The sequence below is a fragment of the Anthonomus grandis genome, chromosome 2 (assembly GCF_022605725.1).
Source record: "Anthonomus grandis grandis chromosome 2, icAntGran1.3, whole genome shotgun sequence".
Lineage (NCBI taxonomy): Eukaryota > Metazoa > Arthropoda > Insecta > Coleoptera > Curculionidae > Anthonomus > Anthonomus grandis.
Window position 1 is genome coordinate 4912330 of NC_065547.1, and position 13699 is coordinate 4926028.

Consider the following 13699-nt stretch of genomic DNA (forward strand, 5'->3'; position numbering starts at 1 on the left):
GTTAAATAAGTTTGTTATTTTATACATGACTACTGTATTGGTAGTAAATACAGTAGTTCAGTCTAAAAGATGTTTATTTTGTCCAAAAAATATTTTATTGAATATAAAGCGCAAGATTGTTTGAATCTCAAAATAAAGAACAAAATTATTGTTCAAAAAGAGATTTTTACTTGGTTAGGAAGTACGATTCTTGCTATACTCACACAAACTTTTTATAGTGCATCATTTGGTTACAATATATTTAATTTTTGCAAATGGGACGAGCCTTTAAAAAAATAACGAATATAAAAACTAAAAAATTTAAAAAATCAGTAGTTTTTCGTACTATTTGTTATTATCAAGCTTTCTTCATTATACAAGGTGTCCCACGAACTGACGCGATCGATATATCGAAAACAATTTTTTCAGTTGGTAACATGATAGACTAATGGAGACATATGACTAAAATATATTCATGATGATGGCATTTCCGATTATACCATAAGTTGTTGCTAACTTCCTTATTTTAAAAGGCACGCTCTACACTTCATTTAATTTTTTGAATCTACGTTAAATTTGATCTACAAAAAACATTCATGAATGAATGTTTTTTACTATTGAAGGATATTTCCAAACTTTGTATTCTCAAGACGCATGCCAATTAGCCAAAATATTTAAAAAATATTCGTATTTGATTAAGAATGTTATTGCGCCTGTTAAAAATTTGATTCCAATTTATTTCAACACCCTGTACCAAATTTGGTACACTTATGTTTTAAGTGGTCCTGAACAATAATCCAGTACCATTTTTCAAAAATAAATATCGCTAATACTACTTCTCGATTTTTCGCACTTCAAACTTGAATACAGTAGACCATGACCTGCTTTCTCTAAATGTCGAACTTGCCATTTTTGACCATCTATCCAACAAAAAAAAGCCACCAGCATAAAAATATTTAAGTCGTATGCCTCCCCATCCCTATCAACCCTATCAAATTTGCAAGATTTTATAATTTCTTGTTTTCGAAAACAATTCTTTTGTAAATGGTTTTCGACTACGTTCATCCAGGAACACCCTGTATTAAAAATCTGCATATTTTATTTGCAATTTTTTTGTCAACCGCTCATTTTTTTAACTAGTTTGTGGATTTTTTAAGGCAAAAATTAAGAAAACAATACCCATTAATTGCATCAAAATGTGTGTTTTTTTTTAATCTGAGACACCCTGTTTTCTCATATTTATGAAAAATCCTACAATTTGAGTTTAAACACTTAACTGTATCAATTATATAGCTGTAAATTAAAATAATTAAAAAAGTAAATAAAATACATATAAGTATAAGTATTTTTTTTTTCGTCTAAAAGTGTTAATTATTTGCGGATCCAAGATTTTTGTAATAAATGTTATAAAAATGTGAATATGTACTACCTACATGTCGATACCTGAAAGCAACAGTGAGATAAATCTGAAAAAATTGATTTTAAACTAATTATGGTAAATGCAAGTAAAAAAAAAATAATTTTATGAAATACTGAGATATCTCAACAAAAATATTTATGATACTGAAAAGACGTAAAAAGCAGTATTGCCTTTCGACCTGTTGGTCTATCCTTTTATTGCAACATTGATATTTTATACATGTCTCAAGGCTGCTTAGATAATCCTCCAGCTAGATTAATGCTACACTAAAATAAATATGAAATAGCTCACTGTTGCACTACAACCGCCAACTTTCATTGGGATATTAAGTATCTTCTGTGTTTCATTTCTTTCCAGTGTTCTAACCTAACAATATCTGTTGCGGTCTGATTTGTTAGTAAGTAATTCTTTTGTAAAATTTTGATTTTTAACGTATATTATTGCGATTGACTATAATTTAAAAAATATAAGGGTGTAAGGGGAAAACGACTTCGTGTTTTAGCTCTTGGTGAGATGAAAACAGATGAGCATTTTTTGTTTTGTAAATAGAGATTTAGACACAAAAAGTGCCTTATGTGATATTTAGTCAAGGTTATTCTATCATCACTTGTTACTAATAATATATTATAAAAAATAATACTGTTTCTAGCAAATCAACCAATCCCAACTAATACAAACTTTTCTGAAAGTGGCAATAGTTTACTACAAGAAGATTTTCAAGGAATAGATATAATACTTGTTTTTTTATTATTATTCTGGTTTTGTTTTATTGGTATTAAAGCTTATTAAAAATGTTATAGAATTAAATTATAGATAACGTTTTTAATATTTCGATGCAAAATAATTTGGTTTTAGCAAAAGGAGACATTGTATCATATTGTACTTGTTACCTTTGATTTGCAAGCGGTGATGCCACTTCCAAATGGAAATATTTCGACATTCTTTAATAAGAATAAATTAAATGCCTATAATTTCACTGTGTATAATAGTAAAAGTAAGAAGAGTACTTGTTACTTATGAAATGAAAGCGTTGCGAAAAGAGGTGCCATAGAAATTGCAACTGTAATATATACGTATTTAAAAGATTAATGTCAAGGTAAAAAAAGGTACAGCGACAATTGCATTGCCCAAAATAAATTCATATTTTGTATGAAAAAGAAACGATTTCTTAAACAAGGGCCCATTTTTCTCCCATCAGGGTTAGTCATGATTATCCAATGTGCCAAAAAAGATGCTCCCTTGTATACAGTTAAGGAAATGGGTACTCGAGACTTTGTAGACTGGAAAAAGGTGTGTGACCAAACGTAAAAACTTTAATGTAAATAATGATGGAGAAAAATGTATTTGGCAAAATGTAAAGATGATTTAGGTGAATATTAATAATCCAGATCTAATAAAATATAAGGTTTCTTACTTTAGAAACAAACTTTACCAACATTAAATATCGTATGGGGGGTCGTAGAAGAAGCACATTTGAGATTATTGAATTAGAACCATATAAACCACCTCGAATTCCATCAAATAATTTCATTATGTGAAAGTGGAAGTATCCCCAAAGGCATCATAACTTTTTTCTTAATCTAAAAGAAAAGAAAAATGTTGAGGGTACAGAACAAAATAGTGATGAGAGCTCTCATTAGAATATAAGTCATTTCTGTTAAAAAAATTAAAAATATATATATTTTTTAAATAAATTTGTTTTCTCGACAGTCTTCTATTTATTTGATGCACTTTAAGATAACTAAAAATTAAATTAAAAAAATTAATGCAATAGTGAGATTAGATTAAAGACTAAACGGCCAAAACAATTTTATCAATGTTTACATAAAACTTATTAACTTTCTTAACCTGATATGACTAGACTTAAAGAAAAATTTACAACATAAATATTAAACTACTACTATAGAAAATAAAAAAGCGATTATCATAAAACAATGAATTTCGAGTTATCTCACTATTGCTTTCAGGTATCGATGTATATAAAAATCCAATTTTAGAATAACTTAAGCAGAAAGTATAATATACATATACTTAGTATATATACATATATTATGTAAATACATACCTATATTATTAAAATTAGAAGTTTTTAAATTTTTTTTGTTATAAAATATAGGCAATTATGCACCAAAATTCAACCCGGCATCTGTTTAATTAGCTTTAAACCATAACTTTAAGTTTTTTCATAAAAATAATATGTTTATGAGAATTATTTTTTATTAAAACATATTCCTCCACTTTATTCCTAATTAACTTCAAATGTCAACTTTAAAGATTAAGGCCTTATCAATAATAATTCTGCGGTACAAAGACAAATCAATGCAAAAAATACCAAAAATTAAGTCTTTATAGATTTGGAATCATTTTATTTTTCTAGACAGGTGCATTTTTTTAAATTTTAGCGTTTGAAATAATAATGGAGAAATTTTAATTTTAATACGAACAAAACCAAAATGATGACTTAACAATTTTTCGCGATTTTTACAAATTTTTTCAATGCAATAATATGGTAGGTGTAAGATTTTATGTAGTTTTACAGAAGCGAATAATGCAGGAGACAAAACCTCACTATATATTAAGGCCCAAGCAATTTTATCTCAGTGTATCTAAATAAATAAGGCAAAAAACATAGTCACAAGTTTCTAATAATAAGTTAAATCAATATGTTAAGAATAAACTAAAAATTAATTAAAACATCCATTTTCCCAAAACTTAATTTTTGCGAGTACCTCGTTCTGCCTTTATACGGCGCGGCGCGAGAGAATTATTCACTAATAGATAAAATTTAAAATGTTATCAGTAATGGCAACATCGCTTCGATTCTTACACGGTTAGCGCATAAAATATTCTTATTTAGGGAAGCATTGATGTCTCCTTGTCGGTTCACAGCTTGCCATTTACGTGGGTTATCTATTCGTTAGTATAATTATCTTTGCCTCTATCCAGCTAACCAAACAGGGTTCTGAGCCGCGGCTCTCGAGTGCTTGGCAGATTAATGCGAAAGGGGTGTTGTCGAACGCCCCTTCAATGTCTAGAAACGCACACAGACAGGCCTTGCCACTACCCAGAGCACCTACTTCCATCTTCCTCACGAGGTGCTGTAGGGCCAGGTCCGTGGATTTGCCCGCCTGGCGTATTGGTGCACATGCAGTGGTTTGTTGACCAGGATGCTTTCCTTAAGGTACCGATCATCGCTTGTAGTTATTGTTATAAATTTTTGCTTGGCCCTTTTTTATATTCTCATATTTATTTTTAGAAATGTAACAGTTCTAAGGGGCTCTCCGCTTTCCTTGTATTCTATGCTTTCATTGTATTTCTTTACCAAATTAATAAGAACATTTTCTTCTCTCACAGAGAAATTGCTTGTCCTAATTTTTTTCTCCATGTCAGATGCTACCCAAACGGTTTGGCAAGTAGCAAGGCGGCACAAAACATTTTTAAACAAACAACACTTCGGAATTTACGGTATTGTTTGTATTCAAAAAAAATAATCGGCAACAGACAAAAAACAAAGTAAATAAATAAATTAATTTTAATGAATAGGTTAGGTTCTTCTTTTCTTTTTCGTCTTTTTTATGTGGCCGTTGCAGACTTTAAATAAAACCTAGTTTAACTAAACTTGTACTGGAACAACACACGAACCTCTGAACTACGTTCTACGAAGAACTGCAGTTTAGTAGAACTTAAGTTGAACCACTGCTTGTACGAGCGGGCCTTATACTTACTTTAAAGATGGTTGAACTAAGGCAGTAAGTGACGCGTGTACAGTAACGGACACGGCGGACAAATGGAAATAATCAAAAACAACCGGCAAATGATAGTGTAGGCCCTCTACCGGTGAGAAATTCAACTGAAGCGTCCGGGTGGACACTAGCGATAACGAGTTGACGGTGGTGTCGCTAAACCAAAGATCCAGGATAAGACAGAAATCTGCACGGTCCAGGGATTCCCGGATGTTGTTCGCGTCTACTAACATATGACACCTGCAACAAGAAAAATTAATTTGTATATAAAGGTTATTACAGAATAAGATGGTGATCCTTAAAGGTGTTAATCCTTAGGTGATTTTAAGAAAAACAGTTCAAATAGAGCTACGTCCTAAATTTTTTAACTTTTGAGCTGCAGAGTGGTAAAAAAAGAAAAAGAGTGTTAAAGTATTTACATTTTCAATTACGTATTGTTTTTTTAATTTAATAATGGAATAATGTATGTTGATAATTAAATTTTTTTTTAAATAATAAAGAAATTAATCGGCAAATCAAATATTAGGTAAAAAGTCATTGCCAAAGTTCGCTTAACAACACCAAACAGATACGGTGAACTAAAAAGTAGGTTAACATATAACAAAATACAATAAAATCAATCTAAGATTAAATTATATAAAAAAAAAAACTAAGAATGGCAAAACTGAGGGTACAAAGCTCACAATAGTGTTGCCTGAAAATTGTCTGGCGAATTAAAAAGGGCAAGGAAATAATAATTATGAGAGTATAGCACATTTCTAGTTAAATTTGATTTGATTGTTCTCTTGTATAAGTTAAAATTTTGTATACTTTTAATGTTAGATGGAAGTGCTTTGCATGCTTTGATTGCCCGAAGTACTTAACTTCCTGCAATAAATAAATATTTGCTTCTAGGCTGTTGAGTTGGGTTCAATTTTGCTGTAACTAACTTAAGAATTAGTTAAATGCACTTAATTGCCTAGAATAACTAGGAAACTTCTTTCAGGCAGTTGAGTTGGGGACAGATGCTCTATTTATCCCATAAAAGCTGATCAAATGTACTTAATTTCCTGGTATAAATAATGAGTTAACTTCCAGGCAGTTGGGTTGGGTTTAGTTATGTTGTAACTAACTTAAAAATTAGTTAAATGCACTTAATTGCCTTGAAGAACTAGGAAATTCCTCCCAGGCGATTGATTTGTGGACAGATTCTCTATTTATCCCATAAAAGCTGTTCAAATGTACTTAATTTCCTGGTATAAATAATGAGTTAACTTCCAGGCAGTTGGGTTGGGTTCCGTTATGCTGTAACTAACTTAAAAATTAGCTAAATGCATTTAGTTGCCTTGAAGAACTAGGAAATTTCTTCCAGGTAGTTGAGTTTGGTTCAGTTCCTAAATAGCACAAGTAAGTCCTGAGTACATCCCAAGGCAGTCATAAATCGGACATTAGCACGTCCTATGTATATTTTATTTATATCCCATAACGTACTGTGGACGTCCCAGGGATGTCCAGTATTACCAAACCATCCGTCCCCACGACGTTCTTTTCGTACGTCCCCAAACTGTCCCCAGCACTGGCGTACTGCTCTCCCTGGGACCTATGGTGTAAGGTTTATTTTGTGCTTAATATTGATTCTTCTGTTCAACTGATTTGCATTAGTGGGCTTTTCATACCCATGATAGATTCGTATCATGTCAACATTTGAATTATTGTTTTTTAATTTACAAAGAATTGGGTCAACTTGGCTATTACTACTCTTCGACAAAGACAAGCCATCAATATTTATATCTATTTCTATAACACCATCACTTTTTAAAGAAAAAGGCTCCCTTGAAATTAAATTTTTCAAACAATTATCAACCCCAAAGCGATGATAATTCCCAGGAGAAATAGCTACAGTCTCCCTGAAAGTTCTTAGAAGAGTTCTTGAATCTCTTGGTAGTTTTGAACAAATACTAATAAGATATTTTAGTATATCATTAATGATAATATGTGAAATTTGGTGCCTTAAGGCCCAGCTTACCAAAAACTGTTGTATATTGCTGTCTTTCAATGCAGTCTCATTACCATGCAAATCATTTTGTTTGTTTAAATAATCCGAACTTAAACCCTCATGTGTAATGTGTTGTACCTCTGCTGTTCATATTTATTGATTCATTAAAACATGATTTTGTGCGAAGTAAATTATTAGGTACATTTAACAATTCCCGAGTAATATTATGCTCAGAGCCCCTAATACCAATAAGAATGGCTTCATCATTATAATTATCAGGACTTAAATTATAAGTCAGTCTGCTTCTTTTAGTACGAATATAATATTTTATAAAAAGTCCTTTCAGGTCCAGAACAAAGGCTTGATTAAAGATATTTATTTACAAAATTTAGATGTTATTTAATAATTACGTTTTTCTTATGGTTATTATTGTTAAAAAATGTAGTAGTGGTACCTGCTATATATTACTAAACTAGAGGTTGAGGGATGAAGCTTTAGGAATAGGTGGATGTAATGGGAATATTATATCTACTGTACACCATCACCCAAAACAAACCATCATCTTAGAACATTGAAGCATTCATCTAGCAGAATTTGAAAGCTTTAATAAAATGCTAAAATAAACAAAAATTATTCTAAATATTTTACTAAACAATTATTTATATTTATTGCATATTAGCCTAGGTATATATATATTTATTAAATGACGTCCTTAATTTATCCGCTTTAATACCGCAACGAAAGGTTCAATATAGGATAAAAAAAAGGACGTCCTGTAGACGACATGTGCGGCCCGATTTAAGATCTGAGAAATAAGGACCTATATGAGACAAAAAATGGACGTCCTGGGGATGACATGTGGTATCTGGGTTATACTGTAACTAACCTAAAAATTAGTTAGATGCACGTAATTGCCTTGAAAAACTAGGAAATTTCTACCAGACAATGGAATTGAAGACAGATGCTTTGTTTATCCCATAAAAGCTGGTCAATTAATGAACTTAATTTCCTGGACTAAATAAAGAGTTAACTTCCAGGCAAGTGAGTTGGGACAGATGCTTTGTTTATTTATTTATTTCTCAAAACCGTAAGATATCTATACTGTATATAGTGCGTCGTAGTACAATAAAACCTAATTTTAAAATATTATAATTACTAGTAAAGTTAAAAATAATAAAGAAATTAATTGACAAATCAAATATTAGGTAAAAAGTCATTGCTAAAATTCGCTAACAACACCAAACAGATACAGTGAATTAAAAAGTAGGATAACATATAACAAAGTACAAAGCAATTTAAGACTAAACTATAAAAAAAAAACTAGAATGACGAAACTGAGGGTACAAAACTCACAATAGTGTTGCCTGAAAATTGTTTGGCGAATTAAAAAGGGCAAGGAAATAATCATTATGAGAGTATAGCACATTTCTAGTTAAATTTGATTTGATTGTTCTCTTGTATAAGTTAAAATTTTGTATACTTTTAATGTTAGATGGAAGTGTTTTGCATGCTTTGATTGCCCGAAGTACTTAACTTCCTGCAATCAATAAATATTTGCTTCCAGGCAGTTGAGTTGGGCTCAGTTATGCTGTAACTACCTTAAAAATTAGTTAGGGGAGCGGGGGGGAATTGGAGCCACTTGCATTATTGTCAATTGCAATGCATAGTCATTTGCAATGCATTATTGTCAATAGACATATTAAAAAAACTTTCAAGTTCTTTTAAACATACCAGCGTTTAAAAGGATTTTTTAACGTTACATTTTAATAACAGTTGTGGAAAAAATGAATTTATTTCTTTTTATAAAAAAACTTTTGAAAAAAGTGCGTTTGGCTCTCATTTCCCACAACGATTGGGTAATGGGAGCCAGATTTATTATTGTAGTTTTTAAGATCTTTTTAATAAGTATTAAGCTATAAAGTTCTCATAAAAAATTGACTTTATTTGAAAATGTAACAAACGTAACATAAATTCTTAAGCAAAAATGCTAAAATACCTACATGCTAAAATATAATTACCGTCATAAACAAAAATCACAAATATAGCCCTCTGCATCTTCTACGCCTGAACATTCAGAGTGTGCCCAACTGGCACAATTCGTACAACGGTATCACAGTTCATTATTTTTTCCAACGTCGTCACAAATAATGTATCTAACATGAGCGGCGCTGTCGCTAAGATCATCGCACTCGTCGTCGTCACAAATATCTTTTTCACTTATCTCTTCGTCTTCTGAAGATGACGATTTTTCAGCTTGTCTTTTGTTCGTGCCTTTTTTGTAAACAACTTTGCCTTTTGCATATTTAATATATTTATTAACTGGTTTTGACTTCGTTTTGGACACATATTTGCTAATAACTGTTTTCTTCAAAGTTTCTTCATCTTCTGATGACCACAATTCGTCTGCTCCTACTTGTCGTTTAGCACTTTCTATTTTGCTGTTCTTTTTAGTTTTGTTTATGTTCTCTGTTTTCATGCCTTCACATGTTCTTTTTTTTTCATAACGTTCTTGTTTCTTTCGCTTTTTTTCTTCAAAAAATATCTTCATAGGTGTCTGGGTAAAAATTTCGGAATGCTGTTTTCGTGTTCGTCTTAAGTTCTTGCTTTTATTATCGTCTTTTTGAGGCAATGGGGATATTATAGAAAGAAGATCAGAGATGGACGACGTGCCATAGCGAACAACCTGGTACGAGATCGCATGATCGACTACTTTCATCTTTTGTTGGTGTTTTATGAATCACAGGAGACCGTGTCTGATTTTGGGCATTGTCTTTGCTGTTTGCTTCTATTATTTTAGAGCTACTTGCTGGTGATCCCGTTGTCTTCTCATTAGTATCCACGCAAGCTGGTGGCACACAATTATAGACAAAATCAGCATCAGTAAAGATATCTGGCTGGTATGGAAAAATACCTGTGCATCTGAACCCTGATATTCCCTTTTCCAAAGAAGCAACTTTGGAATAAGCTTTGTTAAAAAGACTTGCAACATCATATGGAGTGATTTGTGTGAGGTTATTTGATTGTCACATTCTTTATAATAGGACTTCTTTAGTGGACCATAAAATGTTACATCTAACGGCTGCATCCGATGTGATGAATGTGGTGGGAGGGACAGTATCGTAATAAAATTTTCTTTGCAGTAATTGTAACTTTCAAGCGTTGCATGACTAGAATGATTATCTAGAATAAGTAATACTGGTTCATCACGATTGGGCTTAACAAATTTTACAAAATGCCTAAGCCACAATTCGAACATTTCCTCATTAGTCCAGCCGTTAAAAGTAACCTGATATTCCGCATCTGGAGGCCCATCCTTAGCAAGTAGTGGAGAAAATCGTCTTCTGGGGAATATAAAAAATGGGGGCACAAACGATCCGGCAGCGCTCATGCAACAAATCACAGTAATGTTTTTGCCACGCTCCCAACTAGTTGCCGAACCTACCCTTTTTTGACCTTTTCTAGCCAATATAGTTCCAGGTTCTTGAACCGTCATTATTCCCGTTTCATCCATATTAAAAATATTGGACTTCTTGAAATTCTGTTTAGACAAAACCGTGTGAAGATTGTCGAAAAGCTCGTCCTTGTTACCTCGTCCTTGTTAAAACCCTTGATGAGGTTTAAACTCGTGGCCTCAGGTTTACGAATGCTGATCGTGGAATTCCGTCTTAAGAATCCATCTAGCCAGTCTCTTCCAGCTAACTGCTTCTGTTTTAAAGGGGTGATTAATTCTTAAATTTTCGGCACATCTGTAAGCTAAGCGACAAAATTGCCACCTAGTTAGCCCATAAAACATATTTGCAAGGGTAACTAAATGTTGTGCCATTTCCGTTTCTTGCTGAAGGGTAAAGATGGGGTGTCTACCAAGTTTTCCTGAACTTTACAGTTGTCCTTTTTTCAATCGTTTCTGCAATGTTTGGTATGGAATTTCACAATGCACGGCTGCTTTTCTGATAGCTAATCCTTCGCCGACCAATTGCGCCGTTTTTTGTAGGTCTTCCAGGGTCCAAGCCGCCTTCTCAGTTTTCCTTTCCTAATTTCGAGGCATTTCCTACAATAAATTTTTAATTTCAAAAAAATTGGGGTAATTGGAGCCATATCGTGGCTCCAATTACCCCAACTAACGCCATCTTGATTTTAGTTTCCTAATTTAAAAACAGTTAATGCTAACAGCAAAACAAACACGTTTCTTGAATCTAAATGTATCTCTAAGTAATACAACCAAAGGAGAAAGCATAATAACTCATAATTCAAAACTTACCTTCAAATTTCGTATTGCGTGTCTTTAAAGTATAATTTGCGAATACAGACAAAGGTGTCGGAAGACTGCCGAAAGTGAACTGATTTAGATGTAACCGTTCAAAGTAGTTTGAAATCATCAAGGTTAAATGTTAGCTGCGTTCCAAGATTACATTACGCACATCATGGCGTAAATAACGAGGTGGCTTCCATTACCACAGATTACCAAAACATCTGTGCCATTACCCGCTGGCTCCTATTCCCAACCCAATCTATCTACTATCTAACCCCTCCTATCTAAACCCAACTAAATATTTAGTTGGGTTTAGATAACTTAACTGTAAATAATAATTTTTAATATTTAAATTACATAATTGTAATTTCTTAATTGTTTTAAAACAGTAAATCTACGATTCCGTATAATAAATAGTTATTAAGCGTGAATAAGTTTGAATATGATAAAATGATGACTTTCCATGATATAAAATATTAATTTGTCCCACTGAAGGAAAAAAAATGTTTAACTAAGGTACTTAAGGGGAATAAGGCCTAGCTAAGAAAAAAATTGAATAAAGTGAAAGACTCTAATGTTAATATTTAGTTTAATTCACCAAAGTGCTTATAAGGTTATATTAATTTTAACAAACTTAAAAAAATAATCTCTAAAAAAACTAGAAAACAGAAAATAAATCTTAAGAAAAATAACGCAAATCGGCCTTATTATCCGATGGAGGTTTAATAAAGCCTATATACATAAAAATGGCATAACTCGTTAATTGGGCGAAGTTTAGCAGCCATCGGGACACTCAAAATCATCCATGTCATTGACTGTTAAGCCAACACATTCCTCATGGTACCATTTAAGACATTTGCTGCACTGCCTCATATCGGCCTGCCTGTCTTCCTCACATCCATGGCAATACCATTCGGTACATAACTTTTCTCTGGAGCTTTTAATATCTTTATTCAATTTGGCACGACTTTTGTTCTTCTCGGTAAAAAGATCTCTAGTGACTGGAGTTCCTTTGTAGTTTAGAGCTTTTTTTCGTTTTTTTTTTAGGTTTTTCATTAGTTTTTACTGGTGTGGGCCATTAAAAGAAGGGACTTTTGTTGTTCGTCTCTTTAATTCAGCAAGAGGGATATGGTCATCAGTCGAATCCGAGTCAGAAGAGTAAACATTGGTATAGGAAAATTTGCCAGACTTGTTGGATGCCATTCCAGACGGACCAGGTTGAGGAGATTCAGGTGGACGCCTATTTTCTTTGTTGGTATCATCCGGTGCCGGTACGTCTGAGAGAATTGAAGGAGCAAATGCTGTTTCTGGAATTGCCTCAGGATTTAATGGAAACAGACCAGTAGCCTTAAAACCGTTTATAATGTTACTATGTGTCATGCATTTAGACCAAACATTTGAAAGTATGATGTTAAAACGTGATTTGGTCAGCTTTTTGTTAGGATTCTGATCCAAGAATAATAATACCTCATTATCCCAATGATGCTCAAATGAACGATATACAGATTTGTCGAGAGGTTGAAGCTCATGTGTTGTATTCGATGGCAAACAGTAGAGATCTATATCAAGTGAGTCTCCAACATCAACAATTGACAAATCAAGATGACAAGCTGCATCATTAAAAACTAAGAGGGACTTTTGTATCGGGCTAAGTGCTTGAGGAATTCTTTAAAAAGTTCGTTAGTCATGTAGCCTTTACTTGATTTTTCCACTAGAGTTCCTGGTGGAAAATTATCATGTAATTCTGGCTTTAGCCTGTTTCCTTTAAAAATAAACATAGGAGGTATTGGTATTCTAAGGGCATTGACACATCCTGCAATTGTCACACCCTCTGCATCTTCTGACGATTGAAAGTGAACACATTTTACCCCTTTCTTAGCTAAAACGGTTGGCTGGTGGTGAATAGTCAAGCGGCATCCTTTTTCATCCATATTATAAAGTCTTTCAGGCTGATTAATCATATCAAGATCATCATACATTTTCCCTATTTTTGAAAAATGATCATCAACTGGATTCATAAACTGTGCTTTTCTTTTAGAAATTACAGGATTTCTCTTCATAAAAGCCTTTAGCCAGTCTTTACCAGCAAGTTTTGAAGTTGTATTAAATTGATGAGCAATTTTATTATCTTCGCAAAATCTGAATACCAATCTACGAAGGATCCGTGGAGTCACAGGTAGACCTATTTCACTAACTCTTATTATTCTTTTAACGAGATCAACTTCTTGTTCTTCTTTTAAAATAGATTTATTAGGATTCCATTCTGAACATGATTTCTAATGGTTCTTCTGGGAATATTAAACCTTGCCGCAGCCCCATATGTACTCAGAGTA

The 13699-nt window shown here is 32.6% G+C and overlaps 1 protein-coding gene across 1 annotated transcript in view; it reads right to left on the minus strand.

Annotated features, from left to right (window-relative positions):
• The window catches only part of LOC126750084 (protein FAM135A), a 93659-nt gene that overhangs the window by 37252 nt on the left and 42708 nt on the right, over positions 1-13699 (minus strand). The window contains exon 4 of the mRNA XM_050459586.1: positions 5125-5382. Coding sequence (XP_050315543.1) covers positions 5125-5382 — 258 coding nt within the window. The remainder of the gene's footprint in view (positions 1-5124; positions 5383-13699) is intronic.